The following is a 24,217-nucleotide window of genomic DNA, read 5'->3' as shown; positions in this document are numbered from 1 at the left end:
TGGCTCCATTTATGTGACATTCAGGAAGAGGCAAACGACTGGATTAGACAAAAACCAGTGGTTGCCAAGGGCTAGGGGTGAAGGAAGGGGCATAAAGGAATGTTAAAGGATGAGGGACCTGTCCTCTATCTTGAATGTGGTTGTGTTTACACAGCTATGCATTTGCCAAAACTTATAGAAATATACACGAAAAGGTGGCTTTTATTGTAATTTATACCTCAGTAAACCTCACTTAAAATAAGCAGTTTTAGATTGAATGTAAAATCTGGTTCTGAGCTTCTTGGAAACTGACTAAATGAAGATAATGTGTTAAGTTACATAACTTTCATCTAGGGGAAAAAATTCTAGTTTCTAAGTGTGACTGAAGGTTTTCCTGGGATAAAAGTTGAAGACAATTTCTATCTTGGGGCATTGCATAGGAGCTGCTAAATGGATAATATTGGGGGCATTGCATAGAGACGGCATTGGATAATACTCTCAGTAGTAATTTCATAGAGAATAAAAAACAGAATTTGTATGACTTTTTTTTTTTTACTTGTATAAATTTAAGTGGTACAGGTGCAATTTTGCTACATAGCTATATTGTGTAGTGGTGAAGTCTGGGCTTTTAATGTATCTATCGCCTAAATCATATACATTGTATCCATTTAGTATTTTCTCATCACTCAGCCTCCTTCCACCCTTCCACCCATCTCAATCTCCAGTGTTTATCATAGCACACTCTATGTCCATGTGTACACATTATTTAGCTCCCACGTATGAGTGAGAACATGTGACATTTGACCTTCTATTTCTGAATTATCCACTTAAGATAATGACCTCCAGTTCCAACCACATTGCTGCAAAAGACATGATTTCATTCTTTTCTTTATAGCTGAATAGTATTTCATTGTGGTATGGGTACACACACACACACACACACACACACACCACATTTTCTTTATCCAATCATCTGTTGATGGACACTTGGGTTGATCCCATATCTTTGCTATTGTGAATAGTGCTGCAATAAACATGTGAGTGCAGATATCTTTTTTATATAATAATTTATTTCCCTTTGGGTAGATACCCAGTTGTGGTATTGCTGAACCACATGGTAGTTCTATTTCTAGTTCTTTGAGAAATCTCCATAGTGTTTTCCATAGAAGCTGTACTAGTTTACATTCCCACTAATAGTGTATAAGTATTCCTTTTTCTCTGCATCCTTGCCAATATGTTATTTTTTGGTGTTTTAATAATAGCCATTCTGACTGCTGTAAGATAATATCTCATTGTGGTTTCAACTTGCGATTCTCTAGTGATTAGTGATTTGAGCATTTTGTTTTTTATATGCTTCTTGGCCATTTGTACACTGTATTAGTCTGTTCTTATGCTGCTAATAAAGACACACCCAAGATTGGGTAATTTATAAAGGAAAAGTGGTTTAAGACTCAGTTCCACATGGCTGGGGAGGCCTCACAATCATGGCAGATGGCAAAGGAGAAGCAAAGGCACTTCTTACATGGAGGCAGGCAAGAGAGTGTGTGCAGGGGAACTCCCCTTTATAAAATCAGCAGATCTCATAGGACTTATTCAGTATCATGAGAACAGCATGGGACAAACCTGCCCCCATGATTCAATTACCTCCCACCGGGTCTCTCCCATGATATGTGGGGATTATTCCAATTTAAGGTGAGATTTGGGTGGGGACACAGAGCCAAACCATATCATATACCTTCTTTTGAAAAATGTCTATTCATGCCCTTTGCGCACTTTTTGGTGGGGTTATTTTGTTGTTGTTGACTTGTTTGAGTTCCTTATAAATTCTCGATATTATTTCCCTGTAGGATGCATAGTTTGCAAATATTTTCACCCATTCTGCAGATTATCTGTTCACTCTATTGATTATTTCTCTTGCTGTTCAGAAGCTTTCTAGTTTAATTAAGTCCTGTTGGTCTATTTTTCTTTTTGTGCTTGTGCTTTTGATATCTTAGTCCTGAATTCTTTGCCTAGATCAATTCCAGAAGCATTTTCCCTAGGTTTTCTTCTAGTGTTTCTGTAGTTACAGGTCTTATATGTAAGTCTTTAATCTGTCTTGAGTTAACTTTTGTATTTGGTGAGAGATAGAAGTCTAGTTCCATTCTTCCGCATATGGCAATTCAATTTCCCCAGTACTGTCTATTGAAAAGGATCCATATGACTATTTCTTGAATAAATGTTGATGTGAATAGAGAGCATCAGATGGTAAACTGGTATGTGGCTTTACCATCTGTAAACAGATGGTGGACTGTCCATCTGGTGGTCTCAGAAGGTGGCCTCCTAGGTATTTACCTTGATGAAGTTAGCAGAGCTGAGGGCACACTTCTAGACTTGTGTGCTCATGAACCCCTGGATGCAATTTCAGAGCTGGGTAGATTCATTTTATTGCAAACCAACATGTTGATTTATTCATCTGTGCCTAGAAATCTAACCATGCTGTAAACTTGATGACGGCATCCTCTGGCCAGCATGTTTCTTCCTAGTTGGAGGCATGGTGTGTTCGATGGAGCATCAACTTAGACACGGAATTAGAGCGCTAACTCTGCATCTTATGAACTGGGTGTGACATTAGGTAAATTACCTAACTTTCCCCAAGCCTCGAATTTCTCATCCGAAATGTGGAAATAATAACATTTCTCTTATAAACTTGCTGTGAGGAGTAAATAAAATAGTGTTTATGAATTACTTAGCATAGTCCCTGGGCATGTAATTTCTTAGTAAGTACTAATTTTTGTTGGTCAGATCCAGTTACAGGTGAAGCAAATTTACAGATATGTGGTTCATGAGCAACAGATTTTCTGGATTATTATCTTACACACAGTAACCAGACTGATCTTTAAAAATCACAAACAAGAAACAAATCAAATTATTCTCCTGCTTAAACTCTCTGGAGATTTCTTATTTGCACTTAGAAACTCATTGTTATGATCCCTAGGCCAACACCTGTGGTTCCCACCCTTGGCTGGTGTGCATAGAGTCTCCTGGAGAACTTTGAAAACTACTGGTGCCCAAATTGATGCCTAGAGATTCCAAAGAGCCTAGTCCGTGTGGGGACTGGGCACTGTGACTTTTATGGGCTCTCTAGATGTTTCCAGTATGATCTTGCCCTGACCCCTCCCTCCTGTCTGTGTTTCTTATTGGGCATTCTCTCCTTCCCTGCTCCTATGACTGGGACCTCCCTTCTAATCTTTGAATGTGCTGAGCTCTTCCTTCAGGACCTAAAGCCTCTTCGTTACTGAGCCAGGTGCTACCACCTCTTCCATGTGAAGCTCACATTCCATCTTTGTTATGACTCTGGCCTCTGGTCAGAAACGGGGGTGCTCTTTCCCTTCAGGAAGCTGGGGCTTGGAGGCCCAGGACTTCACCATCAGAGTCTTTTGTTCCTGGTTGTAGTTGGAATCTCGTGCATTTTCATGTAGAGATTACACTGTTTGCAGGGCCCATCTGGTCTTCACAGTGAAGAGAGAAGTCTTAGCTCTTCAAAAGTCATGTTGCTTGCTATTGGAGCCCCTGATATGTGGCCCAGACTATGGTGAGGCGAGTGAGGCATTGCCCTGCTTATAAAATTTAAGGAGATCCCCCAAACTCATAGTCAAAATAAAGAATATTTTAATGCAGCATTTAAACAATCAAAATTAATGCAAAAAATCCATGACAAAAAAATTCAGAATTTAAGTCAATTCCTGGTCTATTTAGTGAATAAAGAGATATCAATAGGGACTGCTTTATTTTATTTACTTATTTATTTATTTATTATTATTATTTTTAAGATGGAAGTCTTGCTCTGTTGCCCAGGCTGGAGTGCATTGGCATAATCTTGGCTCACTGCAACCTCCACCTCCTGGGTTCAAGTGATTTTCCTGCCTCAGCCTCCCAAGTAGCTGGGATTACAAGTGCCTGCCACCACTCCTGGATAATTTTGTATTTTTAATAGGGACGGGGTTTCACCATGTTGGTCAGGCTGGTCTTGAACTCCTGACCTCAAGTGATCCACCCGCCTTGGCCTCCCAAAGTGTTGGGATTACAGGCGTGAGCCAACACGGCCAGCCAGGGACTGTTTTATATTTGTGGCTAAGGGGGATTTGAGGGATAATTTGAGTCTGTTCTGCTTTCTTGGGTTGTGTTTCTCAAATAATTCTCAAATATCACAAAATAAATTTTGTGATGAAAATATTTTATAGTAAAGCACACATGGCCATATCGTGGGAAGAAATGCCAAAACTTTATGAAATTTTAAAATGAATCAAGCTCAACTACTGGAGAAGCTGAGGTAGGAGGATCGCTTGAGCCCGGGAGTTGGAGGTTACAGTGAGCTATGCATTCGAAAGCAGAACAGAATCAAATTATCCCTCGAATGCGCTACAGCCACAATGTAAAACAGTCATTAGTGATATCTCTTTATTCACTAGATAGATCCTGAATTTTCTCGCTCTGTCGCCCAGGCTGGAGTGCAGTGCGAGACCTTGTCTCTAAAACAAATAAATAAATAAATACAAAAATAAATACAAACAAAAACAAGCTCAAGACTTTGAAGAAATGATACCCCGGAGCTTTGAGACCAGACTCCCGAGTTACACACATTTTCTTCTTTCTGCCACTAGGTGGAGGCAGTGGAGCGGGTTGAGAATCACTGTCATAAAGCTTGTAATTAAAGAACATCAGAATGCCACACAGTGGAGTTGCTATAAAGTGCAGAGTAGCTACTCCTGTGCTATACTTGGTCGCGTATGAGAGGGAAGTGACTGGAAGGGAGGCTCGAAACAATGGGAAGAGCCCTAAGAATCAGGTCTGATGAACTTACATAAACGGCCTTGCACACAACTTTTCTGGCTGGACCTGCACTTCCTATAAGTCAAATACAAATGTTGGAAGGAGTATCTTGCGAGGTTCTTTCTAGCTTGTACAGTCTGAGCTACTTTAAAGGAGAAAAGCTGACGAGCAATCGTCCTTGGAATTTGCAGTGCATAAACTTGACCAGCAGAGGGCAGCGGTGCACACCCCTTTTAAGAAGTAACCTCCCAAATTCTCTACTGCCATGGGAGAGTTCTGATCCTACAAATAGGAGACAGTGTTTGGACCAACCCTAAAAGTAAATTTTCTTTTTATTAAACCTTTTAATTTTACATTTGTAAACAGAAAAAAAAATCCTTATTGTGTTGGCTCTGGGACATCACTTTCTTGGTTCAACTCCTTCCTCCTGACTGACCACTGCTTCTAAGTCTCCTGTGCTGCTTTCTTCTCATCTCTTCGACCTCCACTTGTTGGGTTACCTGCCAGGGCCCAGTGTGCCTTCACTGATTTAACTCATTGCTTAGTAACCTCGCCCTGTTTCCCAAATTTGCATCTCCAGCCTGGACTATTTCTCTGAACTCCAGAATCACGCATATTCATCCACCTGTCCAAGGGATATTGCCAATTAGAGGTCTAGCAGGCATCTCAAATGTTTAATATGTTCAACTCCAAGCCCTGATTCCTGCCTGCCTTCCCCATCTCAGAAAATGTCCTTCCAAATTCTCTAGTTGCTCAGGTTCAAACACTTGCAACCACCTTGATTTCACGTTTCTCCCACGCCTCACATCCAATATGTTAACAAATTCTATTTTTTCTACCTTTGGAACATGACCAGAATCTGACACTTTTCACCACAGTTGCCACTGAGCCTCTTGACTATTATCAGGAAAGGAGGTGTGTTCTGTTTTGTAAAGATTATTAAAAGATGTTAAATTGGGACTTTTTTTTGTATTTGTTTTGTAAGGTATCTCAAAGGCCAAGAATAATATAACGGATATTGTGTTCTCTAATGGAACAATTCATTTTCTCTCCCCCTCCACCGCCTTTTTGGGGATGGTGGAAGTATTGGAGGATTTTCAGAATAAGAAACAATTTTATTGCTGTTCACCAGATGTCAGGAGGGTATGGTGTGGTGGGCCTGGGAGTGGACTGTTTAACCCTAGAACTTAGAAACCAGGGTCCCTGTGGAGCACAAACCCTAATAGGTCTTGGTGAGTAACAGAATAGATAAAAGAGAGCTCAGTCTAGTCATAAATCCTTTGATCAGTTGTCATCCATTGCCATGAAAAATTCCCCAAGAAGACACCCACCTCTTTTTTAGGCAATTCTGTTTACTAGATTCTGGAGGATTCATTATCATTAAAGAACCCTGCCTTCTAGTCAGATGGTGCATTAGTCAGAATTCTTTTTGCGAGTGACATAAGTCAGCTGTAACACATACAAGTAGAAAAGGAATTAGAAAAATAAAAGTAGTTATACTAATGTGAAAGCAAAAATAAACCTCAGGACCCCAAAATCACTAAGCCAAAAGGGAAAGTCAAGCTGGGAACTGCATCAGGCAAACCTGCCTCCCATTTTATTCCTAAATAAGATAGCTACAAAGAAAAAAAAACTACATACCTCCCTCACAATTTGCCCACAAGGGAATTCCTTGTGGACAAAGGACAGAGCTCAAAGTCATCCCTCTGTTCACTTCAGACAAACGCATATGCAATGCTTCTTCTGCTCTATTGTTTCAATAAGCTGGACTAAGGCATAAATGACTATTTCTCTACCCGCCTTTCACATGTGAATTGTATATTCTGTGAAAGGCTGATCAGAGACTCAAGATAATGCAACCCCAGCAGGAAGCCCCCTTCCCTGCCTTGAGTTGTCACGCCTTTCCAGACCGAAGCGATGCACATCTTATGCATATCGATTGATGTTTCTTGTCTCCCTAAAATGTATAACACAAAGCTGTGCCCCGACCCCCTTGGGCAGATATATCAGGACCTCTAGAGGCTTTATCATGGGCTTGTCCTTAATCTTGGGAAAATAAACTTTCTAAATTAATTGAGATCTGTCTCGTACTCTGTTCACAAAGACACAAGGAAGGCTGTAGATCCAGGATGGGGCTATGCAGGTGGAAAATGTACCTTTGATCATGTCACCAAACCAGTCCAGGGAGGGATACACCCAAAACATGCTTGGCAGCATGAGGCTGCTGTGTGCACTGATGACATTACTGCTTATGAAGTTGGTCTCACTGCTAGTGAGAGTCATTTTCTTGATTACTTTTCTCAAATTTGGGTAAGGTGAATCTGTAGCTCCACAAGATGGTGTAAAAGGGGCAATGTGAAGCCATGCAACCTTATTGAACATCTTTTTGGAGTGTCCATTTTATTTGAATGTTTCATGGAAAAAAATTGGAAAAAAAAAAGAAAAAAAGATTCTTTTTGGCTTTTAGTCTCTAAATCATTGGAATGGAGACGTTAGACGAGCATTCTTCTTTGGAGCTGTAGAACATTAGTTTGATCACCAGAAGGCACAGGATCCCGTGGTGATATAGGATTATAGGAAATGAACAAAACACAGTCTTCTCTCATTCACTTCTCTCACAGTCTTCTCTCACTTCTCTCTCTCTTTTCTGTTTTGTGTATTTATATTTTCCATAATAGGGTAGGTTATACCATTGCCCCAAATCTCATGGCCTAGCACCAACAAATACTTATGTCTTGCTCATGCTACATTCTTCACAAGGGCCAGAAAGGTGCTCTGCTCCATGCAGTCACTCAAGGATCCAGGCAGACAGAGGCCCTACCATCTTGCATTTGCACTATTTGGAGCACATGGCCTCTTAAGTTGCTTCTATAGATAAAGGATAGACTGGAAAATTCCATAAGATCTTTTTCCTGCCTCAGCCTGCAAGGGATGTATGTTACTTCCGTGCCTATTTCATTGGCCATAACTGATTACATCTGTAAGGAGGCTGGGACATACAGGTGAGCAAATGGAACATATCGAAAGGAATAATGTCTCTAAGATAAATATTTACAATTCACAAATGTACAAGAATTTTATAGATGCATCCATAATTCACATTTTCTGTCATTATCACCATTTTCTCCTAAATTACATAAAACTTATTTTATATATTGACATGTGCTTCATATTTATCATTTATCACTGCCTGCTAATTTTCATCAGGAGCATCAATGGCTATTCAATATTCTATTATATTTATGTACCATAGTTTATAAATGTATTGACATTTAAGTGATAATTTATTATGGTTTTTTGCTATTATAACTTATTGAATTGATGAAATGACGTACTTTTATTAACTGATTTTTCTAAGATTAATTTCTAGTTCCACGAGGCTTTCCACTTTGGATGGTAAAAAGGGAGACAACATTTCTACTTATATGCATAAATTAATTCTAGGTAGTGAATTTTATTTATCTGGGAATAATTTTTAGATATGGCAACTCTCATTCATTTTGACAAGAAAAATCTAAATCTCATAAACCCTGAATCCTATATGCTTCTATATAATCTCTAATGTCCTGCTGGGATTTATCCACAGTTTAGATTAGACCTGGGATATATATGGTCATGCAACAATGATCTTAGAATGGGACTTTAACTTGGCTTTAGGAACTGAGGCTGAGAGTAATAGAATTGATTTTGTGTGTGTGTGAAGCTCCTATTATAATAATGAGAATACTTTGATTCACTCAGTTAAAGTTTTCCCCTGATTCATCGTGTACATACAATGAAGGATCAAGAAAGAAAATTTTTAAATGGAAGCATTAGCCAGACAAGTTTGACCTCACAGTTTTGCTAGGGGATATATCACCTAGTTTTGGATCTATTTCTAACATCTTACTTAACGTTGTGAAAAGAGTCTTGGGAACCTGGTTAAATCCCGAAGAATGCTGCAATAGGAGGTTGGCCCTTATGAGTTATTTAGTATCTTGAGCTGCCTTTGGAAAATGTTGCTGAGCAGGCATTGAAGAGTATCAATAAAATTTATTGAGAATTTGTTTATTATGATTAACACAGGTAAAAGCCAGTATATTACTGATTAATATAGGTAAAAGGCAGTTAAGAAATTGGGAGTGCTTTCTCTTCTGCTTTCTGCTATGATGCACAAGGTGTTTCACATTTATGCCCCTATGAAAATTACTAGGCAGTCCTAGTCATTAGATCTTCCAGCAGTTTGTAGTTTTAGAGCTTCTAAGTTGACTTCTGTCTTTTCTATTCATACAATTACACATTCTGTGATGATATTTTTGGCTCTTGATTTACACTGGATACTTTCACAACCCACTGCTCATGAAATTTGCTTTTGTACTCACTGATTGTTTTTGCATAGGCCCCTCCAGGCCACGACCAGCTGTTCGGATTTTATAAACGGGACCTTTGCATTGTGAACTGAGCTACAACAGGCAGGCAGGGGCAGCAAGATGGTGTTGCAGACCCAAGTCTTCATTTCCCTGTTGCTCTGGATCTCTGGTGAGGAATTAAAAAGTGCCACAGTCTTTTCAGAGTAGTATCTGTGTAGAAATAAAAAAAAAATTAAGATATATTTGGAAATAATGACTATTTCCAATATGGATCCAATTATGTGCTGACTTATAATACTACTAGAAAGCAAATTTAAATGACATATTTCAATTATATCTGAGACAGCGTGTATAAGTTTGTGTATAATCATTGTCCATTACTGACTACAGGTGCCTATGGGGACATCGTGATGACCCAGTCTCCAGACTCCCTGGCTGTGTCTCTGGGCGAGAGGGTCACCATCAACTGCAAGTCCAGCCAGAGTGTTTTATACAGCTCCAACAATAAGAACTACTTAGCCTGGTACCAGCAGAAACCAGGACAGGCTCCTAAGCTGCTCATTTACTGGGCATCCACCCGACAATCCGGGGTCCCTGACCGATTCAGTGGCAGCGGGTCTGGGACAGATTTCACTTTCACCATCAGCAGCCTGCAGGCTGAAGATGTGGCAGTTTATTACTGTCAGCAGTCCTATAGTGCTCCTCCCACAATGCTTCAGCCTCGAACACAAACCTCTCCATGCGTTGGGCCAGTAGGTCTTTGCTGCAGCAGCTGCTTCCTCTGCACACAGCCCCAAACATGCATGCTTCCTCTGTGTGTCGGGGCGGTCACTCTCTTGATTTATTCATTGGAGGGTTTGCAGGGCCCAGGATAAAATTAGAGATTTGACTTTTGCTGGATCTCTTTTTGTAGAAGATTATTAAAGCAAAATGTTCTAAAGATCCCTTAGAGACATTGTCAGGAGTTTTTGTGTTACAGGAACCTGCATGTTTCACATGGACACATCACATGACCGAGCCAAATAGATTTATCTTTACTCTCTAGACAAGGGTCCACTGAGTTTTACACACAGATGGGTCAATTCTTTCCTCTATGTGCCTCCTTGACTCTGGAAAGTTTCTACTTGGATTCCTAATTCTCTTTTTTCTTTGTTCATCTGCAATCCTTCCTAATATTAAACCTTGATCCTTCCTATTCATAGCCTCCCACATAGACGGTAGTGTCCCTCTGTAGCTTTTTCCTTCCAGAGACCCTGTTTTCCAACAAAACTCATCTGGTCAATGTTGCTGAAAATTCTTACTCACTCCACCGCCTTTTGTTCTGCCCTTTTCCCCGCTCAGTTTCTTTCCATCATATTAATACTTTCATAGGCAATTTTCTAATTCTTTATTACTCTAGAAATATGTGACAGCATTTCTCATTGCCTTTTACAGTAGTCTGCCAACTTTCTTCTTATTTATTTATCTTTTTTCTATTTTTAATTTTCATGGTATACAGTAGAAAGATTATATATACACATATATATACACTCACACACACATATATATATATATATTTATGGGGTACCTGAGATGTTCAGATACAGGCATGCAATGTGCAATAATCACATCATGGAGAATGGGGTCTCCAGCCCCTTAAGCATTTATCCTTTGTGTTACAAACAATCCAATTATACTCTTTTAGTTATTTAAAAATGTACAGTTAAGTTATTATTGACTAAAGTCACCCTGTTGTACTAGCAAATAGTAGGACTTATTCATTCTTTCTAAGTATTTTTTGTATGGATTAACTATCCCCACTTTCCCCCTACTCCCCACCCCCGCCCACTACTCTTCTCAGCCTCTGGTCGCTATCCTTCCAGTCTCTATGTTCATGAATTCTGTTGTTTTCATTTTTAGACTCTGCAAATACATGAGAATAAATGATGTTTGTCTTCCTGTACCTGGCTTATTTCACTAAACGTAATGACGTTAGTTCCATCCATATTGTTGCAAATGACAGGATCTCATTCTATTTTATGGCTGAATAGTACTCCATTGTGTTTATCTACTACATTTTCTTTTTCTGTTCATCTGTTGACGGACATTTAGGTTGCTTCCAAATCTTAGCTATTGTGAACAGTGCTGCAACAAATATGGGAGAGCAGATATCTCTTTGATGTACTGATTTCCCTTGTTTTGGGTATATACCCAGCAGTGGAATTGCTGAATGATATGGTAGCTCTATTTTTAGCTTTTTGAGGAACCTCCAAACTGTTCTCCATAGTGGGTGTACTAATTTACATTCTCACCAACAGTGTACAAGGGTTCCCTTTTCTCCACATTCTTGCCAGCTTTTGTTATCACCTATCTTTTGGATATAAGCCATTTTAACTGGAGCGAGATGATATCTCATTGTAGTTTTGATTTGCATTTCTCTAATGATCAGTGATGCTGAGCACCTTTTAATATGCCTGCTTGTCATTTGTTTGTCTTCTTTTGAGAAACTTCTATTCATATCTTGCGCCTATGTTTGATTGGATTATTAGACTTTTTCCTATGGAGTTGTTTTAGCTCCTTATACATACTATGGTTCTTCATCTTTGATCAGATGGATAGTTTGTAAATTTTTTCTCCTATTCTGTGGTTGCCTCTTCACTTTTTCGATTGCTTCCTTTGCTGTATAGAAGCTTTTAAACTTACTGTGATCCCATTTGTCCATTTTTGCTTTGATTGCCTGTGCTAGTGGGGTATTACTCTTGAAATCTTTGCCCAGACGGATGTCATGGAGAGTTTCTCAAATGTTTTCTTGTAGTAGTTTCATAGTTTGAGGTCTTAGATTTGTCTTTAATCCATTTCGATTTGCTTTTTCTGTATGGTGGGAGATTGAAGTCTAGTTTCATTCTCTTGCATATGGATAGCCAATTTTTCTAGCATTATTTATTGAAGAGATTCTTTGCCCTAGTGTAAATTAATGACATTTTTGTTGAAAATGAATTGACTGCAGGTATGTGGATTTGTATTTCAGGGTTGTCTATTCTTTCCATTGGTCTGTGTGTCTCTTTTTTATGCCAGTGCCACCCTGTTTTGGTTACTATAGCTCTGAGTATAATTAGAAGTCAGGTAATGCAATTCTTTCAGTTTTGTTCTTTTTGCTTAAGATAGCTTTGGCTATTGTGGGTCTTTTGTGGTTTAATATAAATTTAAGGATTGTTTTTTCTATTTCTGTGAGAAATGTCATTGGCATTTTGATAGGGATTGCATTGAATCTGTAGATTGCTTTGGGTACTATGGAAATTTTAACAATGCTGATTTTTCCAATCCATAAGCATGAAATATCTTTCCATTTTTTGGTGTCTTCTTCAATTTCTTTCATTGGTATTTTATAGTTTTCATTATAAAGATCTTTCACTTGTTTGGTTAATTCTTATGTATGTAAGTGTGGTTATTGTAAATGGGATTATTTTTAATTTTTTGTCAGAGTGTTCACTGTTGGCATATAGAAATACTGTTGTTTTTTGTATGTTGATTTTGTGTCCTCCAACTTTACTGAACTGGTTTTTCAGTTCTAAGAGTTTTTTAGTGGAGTCCTTAGGTTTTTCAAAATATAAGATCATATAATCGGCTAACAAGAATAATTTGACTTCTTCCATTGAATTTTTGATATCCTTAATTTCTTTCTTTTGTCTGATTGCTCTAGCTAGGACTTCCAGTACTATGCTGAATAAGAGTGGTGAAAGTGGGCATCCTTGTCATGTTCCAGATCTCTCAGGAAAGGCTTTCACTTTTCCCCCATTCAGTGTGTCTGTTATATATAGTTTTTATTATGCTAAGATATGTTTCTTTTACATCCAGTTTATTAAGTGGTTTTTTGTTTATTTATTTATTTTTGTTTGTTTGTTTTTTACACATCACTTCTATTGGCCATTCCTAGCTCCAAGAGGGTCTGTGTTGATGTTGTTATTGTTTTCTAATAAGGAATAATATTAGAATAATAATAATAATTCTAATAAGGAATTATTCTAATAAGGAATAATAAGGAAAAAGAGGAAAACTAATAAGGAAAAAGAGGAAAATAAGGAAAAAGAGGAGACAAGTAGCCACTTGTGCACAGGGTCAGACATAAAGTCAAATGATCACTGATGCAGCTCTGGTGTTAGGCCTCTCTGAAAAATCACCAAACTTAACGCCAAATCCTAAGGACTCCATACCTAAAACCCCCTAAAATGAGATCAATGAAAATGAGCAGTGGGCAAAATTGGGACCCATGAGAATGTATCCAGTAGGATCATGATCAGTCAAGCAAATGGGTTTAACTTGGCTTTCCTGGTTTATTATTATTTATTTCCTGGTTTATTATTATTATACTTTAAGTTCTGTGATACATGTGCAGAACATGCAGGTTTGTTACATAGGTATACACGTGCCATGGTGGTTTGCTGCACCCATCAACCCATCATCTACATTAGGTATTTCTCCTAATGCTATCCCTCCCCTAGCCCCCCTCTCCTCCGACAGGCCCTGATGTGTGATGTTCCCCTACATGTGTCCATGTGTTTTCATTGTTCAACTCCTACTTGTAAGTGAGAACATGCAGTGTTTGGTTTTCTGTTCCTCTGTTAGTTTGCTAAGAATGATGGTTTCCAGCTTCATCCATGTCCCTGCAAAGGACATGAACTCATCTGTTTTTATGGCTGCATAGTATTCCATGGTGTATATGTGCCACATTTTCTTTATCCAGTCTATCATTGATGGGCATTTGGGTTGGTTCCAAGTCTTTGCTATTGTGAATAGTGCCGCAATAAACATACGTGTGCATATGTTTTATAGTAGAATGATTTATAATTCTTTGGGTATATACCCAGTAATGGGATTGCTGGGTCAAATGATATTTCTGGTTCTAGATCCTTGAGGAATTGCCACACTGTCTTCCACAATTGTTGAACTAATTTACACGTACCAAAACCAATATAGACCAATGGAACAGAACGGAGGCCTCAGAAATAATGCCACACATCTACAACCATCTGATCTTTGACAAAACTGACAAAAACAAGCCATGAAGAAAGGATTCCCTATTTAATAAATGGTGTTGGGAAAACTGGCTAGCCATATACAGAAAACTGAAACTGGATCCCTTCCTTATACCTTATACAAAAATTAACTCAAGATAGATTGAAGACTTAAATGTAAGACCTAAAACCATAAAAACCCTAGAAGAAAACATAGGCAATACCATTCAGGACATAGGCATGAGCAAAGACTTCTTTAGCATTTTTTTAATACAGTAGCACTGGTAAGTATCTGTCTGTTTTTTTTTTCCAACTGTATTTCCTTCTGCTCTATTTTTTTTTCTCTCTCTGCGGTTTCAAATATTTGTAAATTAATTATTGAGAAAATAATAATAGTAATAATAATAATTATTATTATTTGAGAGAGGGTCTCAGTCAGTCACCTAGGCTGGAGTGCAGTGGTACAGTCTCAGTTCACTGCAACTTCTGACTCATGGGTTCAAGCAATTCTCCTGCCTCATCCTCCTGAGGAGCTAGGTCTACAGGTGTACACCACCAAGCCTGGCTAATTTTTGTATTTTTAGTAGAGACAGAGTTTTATCATGTTGGCCAGGCTGGTCTCAAACTCCTGACCTCAAGTGATCCGCCCACCTTGGCCTCTCAAAGTGCTAGGATTACAGGCATGAGCCACCGCACCCAGCTGAGATAACAATTTTTTAATCAAATAATTAAGTTTTCTTTCTGTTCTCTATATATTGATGTATGTTATATATTGTCATTGAAATTTTGATTGTACTCACCATGGGATATCTTACTTTGGAATAGGCAGCATCTCAAATACAGTTTATTTCCTTTGGCAGAAGGAGGATTATTTTGCTGTGAATTCAAACCTTCATTAACTTTAGTGTAACATAATACCATAAGTGATGTCTCCTGTTATTAAATCACGAATAGTATTAGGAATGAGAGGCTGAGGCAGGAGAATGGCTTGAGCTCGCAGGTTTGAGGCCAGTTTGAGTGACATAGTGAGACTCCTTGTGAAAAAAAAGAGAAAATTTTAAATGCAGTATATTTAAAACGTATATTTCTAGACATTTATTACTGGTATATGGAAATCATGTTTATTATCTAATATTATAAACTCTGACATGATCACTATCATTTCTTTAGTTTTTATAAATTTTCAGCATTTGTGTGATTATGTCATATGTATTTATTGATTGACATAGACCTTAATGTCTTATAATATAATACAGAAGTGGACATCAGTATATTATAATTTAATTAAAAAATGAAAGAACTTCCACTTAGAAGACCACCATAGCTGTTGCTATAAATGCAGAAATAAACAAAAAGTTAACTAAAAATTCATGTGTATGATGACATCGGAGAGCTACGGAAGACACGAAGATTAGATGACCTAAAATTCTAGAGAAGAAATAGACCTCTGTAGGTGAGGTAAATCTGAGCTCTCATTTAGTTCTTTTTGTGTGTGTGTGGTTTCCATGGAATCTATTTAATTAGAACTACAGAAGGTTCTAGAAAAACACATTTTTAACCAAGGACTGCAGATGATTCTAAGTTTTGAGTAAAAGTTTGTTTGGGGGAAACAATTTTCTGTTTTATTGTGTGTCCGAGTACATACATGATAAAACTAAAAGCCAGGGAATGGAATAAAACATTGCTTTATATAATATATTAGTAGATACCTAAATACGACATGGTCTTAAAAATGAAGTCATATGTATATAGTTGTATTCCTAAGTATGTTAGTCCCCGCTCATCCAGAAATCCCCTTTCTGTGGTTTCAGTTACCTATAGTCAACCACAGTCTAAAACACACGAGTACTGTACAAGAAGATATTTTGAGAGCGAGAGAGACCAACCAAATTCACATAACTTTTCATATTAGATCTTAGTGACACAAATTAGATCTTACTGATACAAATGAGACATTGAATTAAGTCTTTCTCTCAGTCTGACCCTTAGAATTTTCTTTTGTAAGATTTTAAAATGCATCAAGTAATACTTACATATGTAACAGCTGACCCCTGAAACATCACTGACACAGATGGTACCAGGACCGCTGTGCACAGACAGGCTTTCGACTCTGAGTAGTAGACCCAAGTTTGCTGTATTCGCAGCCTCCACTTGAGGGCTTGGGGGTTCCCTGGCCTGGCTACATTGATAACACAACTGGCTTTGACTCTATCCCCAATTCCCCTTCCTCCCTATCCCCTATGCAAATCACAGTAAGTCTCCAAGTGATATCCTGGGGATATCCTTGGGATATTCTTGGTCTTCATCCTGCCTTAGAGAAAACTGATCCTCAGGGGCCTCACCTGATTCAGAGTTTTAGGTTTATCCTGACCCAGACTCTAATTCCAGGGTGATCCTCTTGCGTTGGAGGAAGAAATGGTGATTTTTAAAAGATAATCATCTATGGGATCAGTAGTCAGAGGCTTCATGCTGATGAGCTGTGGGAAATAAGATCAAATGGCAGCAAAAGGGTGGAATATGGAAGTTTCCAAAATAAGAATAAGGTGTAGCCCATTTAGTTCACTGGAAATTAAAGCGACCCATGGTCTTGGACAATGATGTATGTGAGAGTTACACACCCTTCAAGGAAACATGGTGTTACCTTTGTGTATCTGCAATTGAAAAACTTGGTCATATAATGGTAATAAGAATGGCAGCAAAATGCCCAGACATTGCCCAATGGGCTCATGAACAAAGTGATCGCAGTGGCAGGGATGGAGCTTATGCATGGCCTCAGTAAAATGGACTTTCACTCCCTGCAGCTGATCTGGCTATGGCCACAGCTGAGTGTCCAATCTGTCAGATGCAGAGACCTACACTAATTCTCTAATATGGCACCATTCTCCTGGGTGACAAGCAGCTGCCTGGTGGCAGGTTGATTACATTAGACCAGTTCCATCATGTAAGAAACAGCATTTCTTTCCTACTAAAATAGATGCCTATTCTGGATATGAATTTACCTTCCCTGAACACAGTGCTTTTGCCTGAACTATGATCCATAAACTTACAGAAAGCCAATAGTCCTAAGCAAGTTTATATTCTCTGGACACAGTTTTTAGCTGCTGCAATCAAACATGATTTAATTAACTTACCATAGGTAAGTGGCTTCTTTTGCTTAGCTGACAAATGTGCCATTCAAAAACTTAGTTTTGTGGCAGCCTTATTTTCATTTTTTAATTTTGTGAATAAATTCTGCTATGAACAGCTATTGTGTTTTAAATTTTCTAATTTTTAAAAATCATGAATATGTATTGGATTTTGACAAATGCTTTTTCTGCACATAATGATATAATCGTGTGAAATTTCTTTCCTCTCAATCTGTGTATCCTTAATTTCCATTATTTGTCTTATTATATTGGCAGAACTTGTAGTACTATGTGGAAAAGGAAGTAAGAGGGAACATCCTTTCTGCATCTTAGCAGGAAAGCTTCTAATTTCTCACCATTAAATATGGTGTTATATGTAGATTTTTGTAGATGGACTTCATGACTTGCATCTACAAAAGGGAGCTCTCTTCTTTTCTCAGTTTACTGAGAGTTTTTTCTTTATAATTAATGAGTATGGGATTTCTTTAAATTCTTTTTCTGCATCTATTGATATGATTATGTATTTCTTCTTAATCTGTTAATATGATGGATTACATTAATTGGTTTATTAATGTTGAACCAGCCTTGCAGATGTGGAATAAATCCCAATTGGTTGTAGTATATAATTCTTTTTAGATATTGTTGGGTTTGATTTACTAATATTTTGTTGAGGGATATTGCATCTATTTTCATGAGCAATATTGGTCTGTAGATATTTTTTGGTAATTTCTTTTTTTTTGGTTTGGCATTCTGATTATGCCGGTCTCATAGAAACAGGAAGTATTCTCTCTTGCTTTTCTCTTCTGAAATATATTATAGAGAATTGGTATAATTTCTTCCTTAAATATTAGATAGAATTCACCCATAAATCCATCTAGGCCTGGTGTTTTCTGTTTTGAAAGCTTATTAATTATTGATTCCACTTCTTTAATAGATACAGGTCTTTTCTGATTTTACTATTTCTTCAGTGTGAGCTTTTGTAGATTGTATTTTTCAAAAAGTTGGTTTATTTCATCTAGGTTATCAAGTGTGTGGGCACAGAATTATCTATAGTATTCCTTTACTATTTTTTTTTAGCATACATAAAATCTATAATGATGTCCTCTTTTTAATTCCTTGATACTTTTCCTTGCTCTGAAGTCTGGTCTGCCTGAAATTATTCTGGTTTTCTTTTGATAAGTGTTAACATGGTATATCTTTCTCCATCCCTTTACTTTTAATCTTTATGTCTTTATATTTACAATGGATTTCTTGTAAACTATATATAGTTGGGTGTTTTTTGTAATGTGTGCTGACAATCTCTTTTAATTGGTGTAACAACCCACTGATGTCTAAAGTGATTATTAGTACATTTGGATTGATGAATACTGTTTGTTATTATTTCATATTTGGTGCCCTGGTTATTTTTGCTCATTTATCTCCACACTTTTTTTCTGCCTTTTGTGATTTCAATTGAGCATTTTGTATGATTCCATTTTCTTTCTTTTCTTAGCATATCAGTGATGGTGATCCTTTTTTTTTTTTAACTTTTTAAGTAGTTGTGCTAGGGATTGCAATAAATGTACAATTAATCCAAGTCAGCTTTTATTTACTTTTTTATGCTAATTTTTTTATTAGAATGAAAGCTATAAATAAACACATTATATAGAGGAAACTTTTAATATATATTCCTATGTGTAGATTATACAAGTGATGTTTGAATACATTCTTGTTACTAAGAAACTACAATGAAGTATTTAGATTAAAAAGTAAAAGCCACTCTTCATACACCGCTAGTGGTCTTTCTACTGTTCCAGTGATTTAATAAAATAATTTTTAATTGTTTTTCCAAAACATTTTATCATTAAATAATAATTTTTCATATTTATGGGGTACCTGTGATATTTTGATATATGTGTGTGATAAACAAATCAAATGTGTAATAAACAAATCAAATGTGTAATAAACAAATCAAGTGTGTAATAAACAAATCAACATATTTAGGATATCCATCACTTCAAACATTCATAATTTCTATGTGTTGAGAATATTCAAAATCTTCTCTTTTAGCTATTTTTAAATGTACAATGTTATTGATAGCTATTGTCACCCTATGATGCTATCAAAAACTTATGCCTTTTCTCTAACTGCATGTCTGTACCCATCAGCCAAACTTTCTTTTTTCCCCCCTTCCCAGCTTCTGGTAACTATTCTACTCTCTAGCTCCATAAGATCCACTACTTCAGCTCTTACATATGAGTGAGAACATGAAATATTTGTCTTTCTGTGTCTGTCTTATTTCTAAGTCCACTTTTAATTAACATTAAATGTTTCATGGGTAGTGCAAATATGTTATGATAGTAGTAGCTATTAATCAAAATTCTATGTATTACTGCTATTATATAATTGTGTGGCTTAATAAATTGAAATTAAATTGAAGTATAATTAATTTTAACTCTCCAGCCTGAGTATTAAAACAGGAACTACTGATGCTTAGGCAGTAAGCACTGTGAGTAAATCATTACAAAATAAAAGCATACTCATAAACATTGTAACAAAACATATCAAGGAGTTATTATAATTCTCCCAAGAGTTTAGAATCTCCATGTTTGAAAATTGCTGTAATGATGCAAAGCAATTTCCCACAGTATTAGAAGTAAAAACTAAGTTTAAATATTGTTATATTTGATAGAAAAGAACATTATTCTCATATGAAGATTCAGATTATCAATTATTAGTGAGAAAAACAATTTAAAAATTATTTTTTCCTTGTAATGGAGGATCCAGTGATATGATAGTATGCATAAGCAGACATTTTGAATTATATGAAAGCTGATCTTGCTATTCATGTTACTATTATTTTTCAAAGTAATAAAGTATTTTTGAGAAAATTCTCTTCCTGTTTTAAGAAGCAGCCCTGCATTTTTATTTTGCACTGGGGCTCACAAATTATGTAGTTGGTTCTGTTTTCCAGTAATACATATCAGATACCAGCAATGTTGAAGTTTGAAAACTTTCTAGAATGTTTTTTGTTTCATTAGCAAGAGTCCTCCACCTCCATGATTCCCTTTGCCTTCTAGAAGAATAAAATGGGAAAAACAGAATTTTATTATTAAAAAAAAAACCCAGGAGAGTAACATCACTTTCCACTCAAACTGACTACACTAATCTAATTTCTCATTCTTTATCTCTTTTACACTAAGGTATACCTGTAATTTTCAGAGTTCTATTTTCAAAGACTGCTTATAGTTTTTAAAAATGTGCATTTATGGTATAGAAAGAAAATCATTTTATGACTACCAGGTTCCATCGAAAAGTAATTAATACACTGTAGTCAAAATAAAATAAAAATTTTAATACATGAAAACAACTATCGGGATGTTATGAAATTATAGTTTAGTAGAACTAACAAGTGCATTAATGCAAAAGAAAAATAGGGCTCAGTAATCAGGGAACCAAGTGTGCATTGTAAAAGTGCAGCCTCTCTGACACTGGGTTTCATCACAGGTAACAGAACAGGATGCTTGGTGTAGGGAACAAAGAAAGGCAATTGTTGACAACGTCAGGAATATTGCCATGGCATCTACCACTGGTGGGTTACTGAGGATCAGAACCACAGAAGAGGTAACACTGAAGCCTGCAGAATAATGAGTCTTGCTGCAGAAATGCAAAGAAAAAGAAAGATGATAAATGCACACCCAGAGGTTACGTTAATTTTAACCTTCTGCGTGTGCACAGCTGTGAAGATAAAGCTATGCACAGCTCATGGGTTAGGTTTCACACAGTCTGCCAGTTAAACACTCCCTGTGTCACCATCATGCACCATATAATTTGCATATTTCTCCCTTATATAACCCTGTAATATGTTTGTGGCCATAAAATCTATGCTGTCAAACTGATTAGGAACTGACTACCACCTGCAGGTCAGGGCCAAGGTTATGGGGTCCCAGGTTCACCTCCTCAGCTTCCTCCTCCTTTGGATCTCTGGTAAGAGAAACACTTCCTCTCCTCTGTGCCATTAAGTCCCCTGCATCTCCACAAAAATATTATATTTTCATAAGGAATTGATTTTCCTCATTCTCTCCAAATATGATGCATTTGATTTATGTTTTTTACTTTGCTCCATAATCAGATACCAGGGCAGAAACGACACTCACACAGTCTCCGGCATTCGTGTCAGCGACTCCAGGAGACAAAGTCACCATCTCCTGCAAAGCCAGCCAAGACATTGATGATGATATGAACTGGTACCAACAGAAACCAGGAGAAGCTGCTATTTTCATTATTCAAGAAGCTACTACTCTCATTTCTGGAATCCCACCTCGATTCAGTGGCAGCGGGTATGGAACAGATTTTACCCTCACAATTAATAACATAGAATCTGAGGATGCTGCATATTACTTCTGCCTACAACATGATAATTTCCCTCTCACGGTGATACACCCTGTTACAAAAACCTCCAAGTGGTCTCGGTGGGATTGCCTCAGCTGCTGCTGAAAATGTTCAGAATGTGGAACTGGGTGGCCCTGTGGTGTTTATAAGGCTTCTCCATGCCCATACAACTCACTTACTTTTTTTTTTATTGTTTCTGTAGTTTCTGCTGCCCCCATGTTGTGCCTGACACACTTGATATGGCAAAAACCAGGGCAGTCTTTCTTACATTGTCCAGCTGTGCCAACAATTTCACTTCCAAGCAGAGGTAAATTCTCATGGCCAACTCCCTGTCTTTTGCCACACTCATCATTTCCACCTCCAAGAAAAACAAAACCAAAGACCAAAATGCATCTAGCTTACATTCCAAATAGTAGCATTAAAGGAAATTGTCCCTCCCTATAAGCATTCTCACCCTCATCCACACAGTCATTGTGACTCTTCCCTAACCCACTGAGTGCTCACCAGTCCTCCTCAGTCCTCCATCCAGTGATGGGGAAAAGCAAGTGATAGATACAAGAGCAACATATAACCTGGGTGCAGACTCTTACTAGTCAGGTTTGCCTCAGATTTCAAGTATTTATCTTTCTTTTATTTTCCATTTTTTTCTTAATTATATTGATCAGTAAGATGTCTCATTTCTTTTTTTTTTTAAGATACTTGTTCTTTTAACACAATTCAATTCTATAATTCCAAATTTAAAAAGATATCCTGTATGTCTTTGGCATGTGTTACATCTGGACAAGTTTTGGGTTATCCCCTTCATACCACTGCTCAAATCTTACCTGAAACCCTACATATTTTCCCAAAAACGCGAAAACTGTGTAGAGGTTGAGGAAATTAAATTTGGCAAATCACAATACTTGAGGAAACATATATCTTTTTATTTTCACTCTCTAATGTTCAGGTGATGCTGTTTAATTGAGCATTTGCTATTTAGAATCACCCCTCTGAAACTTGTGGGAAAACAGCACCAGCAAAGTAGTCTTCATGTTTTGACCTCATCATTCCCGGATTATGCTAGCCTTCATGCTATTGTTCTACTACAGCCACTACCTGAAGAAACCTCACTTAGGATTTTTTCCTAATGAAATATTAAGATTTATCTGCAATTATCCCTAACTCTGCAAACTTAACTGACTTGTCAGGTTAGTATTTAATAGCCATCAAATAAGGAGTGGCTGAAATAATATTACCAAGGAAGGAAATAATGGGATCATAGAAATGAGGACTTTGTGGTTATTGCATGGTGAAGACCAACAAAGGCCACTGCAACCAGTAATAATATGCACCATGATGAGCTCGTAGTTAAGAGCAATTTCTGTCTTAGATTTACTGTCATTGAACTGGGCTGGAACCCTGGAGGGCAGGGTAGATGAATGATAATCAAAAACATGATTTCATGTGTTAAGTTCTTTGGAAGGCTCAATTTCGGAGATTTCTCCCACTTTCCGTAAGAGCAGACATCAAAGAATCTGATTCTGGAATCTCGGTTTTTCTCTTACAGCTCTCTTTTCTACTCTAATCTCTTTTCCACTTCCAAGGACATACATTGATAAATATGGTCAACAGAATATTAAGGTGATGTCAATATTAGTGACTACCCTATAAGAGGGAACAGAAACATTCATGTTTGTCAGCTTTTAGTCCTCACTTAAGCTTCTTTCTTGAGTAATGTAATCTCTCCCCTTAATGTCTGGAGCAGACATTAATAAGAACAATAAATAGTATGTTTAGTCTCAAAGATGGTGAATACAGAAAGTGGTCAGAATGTGAACAAGACTATTAAGTATTTAGCTTAAAATAAAACTATTGAGTTTCGCAAATTCTTATCAAGTCTTCTCTAAGATTGAAGCTACAGGTTTTAGTGAAAATCCTGTCCAGGAAATATTACATTATAATTCCTTTCTCTCTGCTCCCATCTACTTTAGGCTCATAGTGACATAAAAGCAAATTTCCATCCTATGGGAATATATAAACCCGGATTATTTCTTTTTATATAGATGCTCTATCCCTTACCTGTGTGCTATTTTCTTACTGAGTCACTACCTTACACCATGTACACAACCCCCAGTGGTTTATGATAGGATGAACCTATTGAAGCAGTTAGCAGAGAAAAGGTTATTTATGTGGGTAACTGTGTATGCTTGTTGGACATTCCCTTGTTGGACACTGTTACCACAGCAGCATTATAAAAACATCATCTATCTATCTCTCTATCAATTGATTTATCTGTCCATCTATCTATTGTCTGTCTAATCTATCTCCATAAACACACACACATACCACATTTGTGTGTGTGTGTGTGTGTGTATACAGAAGAAATGATAAAAGTTATATATGTCTTATGTCCCAAACTTTAGAAAGGATATGTAACATGTTAGCAATCTTTGAACACACTTGCTGGAATATAGAGTAAAATACATTGTTGCTGGTATATCAAACTGTAGTAGATAATCCTTTTGATTTCCAAACAGGGTATACAAATGTACCTTTCCACCAGCAATGTATGAGTGTTTCTATTGTTCTACATCTCCACCAATACTTGGTATTG

The 24,217-nt window shown here is 37.1% G+C and overlaps 1 protein-coding gene and 1 gene segment (V, D, J or C); one reads left to right on the top strand and one right to left on the bottom strand.

Annotated features, from left to right (window-relative positions):
- Positions 1 to 24,217, bottom strand: part of LOC129026546 (immunoglobulin kappa light chain) — a 412,603-nt gene that overhangs the window by 18,966 nt on the left and 369,420 nt on the right. The gene's annotated exons all lie outside the window — the stretch shown is intronic.
- Positions 9,139 to 10,002, top strand: LOC129026602 (immunoglobulin kappa variable 4-1-like). The segment is given in 2 exon segments: positions 9,139 to 9,306; positions 9,528 to 10,002. Coding segments are annotated over 2 exon segments (415 nt in total).

The sequence above is a fragment of the Pongo pygmaeus genome, chromosome 12, assembly GCF_028885625.2.
Source record: "Pongo pygmaeus isolate AG05252 chromosome 12, NHGRI_mPonPyg2-v2.0_pri, whole genome shotgun sequence".
Taxonomy (NCBI): Eukaryota; Metazoa; Chordata; class Mammalia; order Primates; family Hominidae; genus Pongo; species Pongo pygmaeus.
This window is presented reverse-complemented; position numbering and strand designations above follow the sequence as displayed.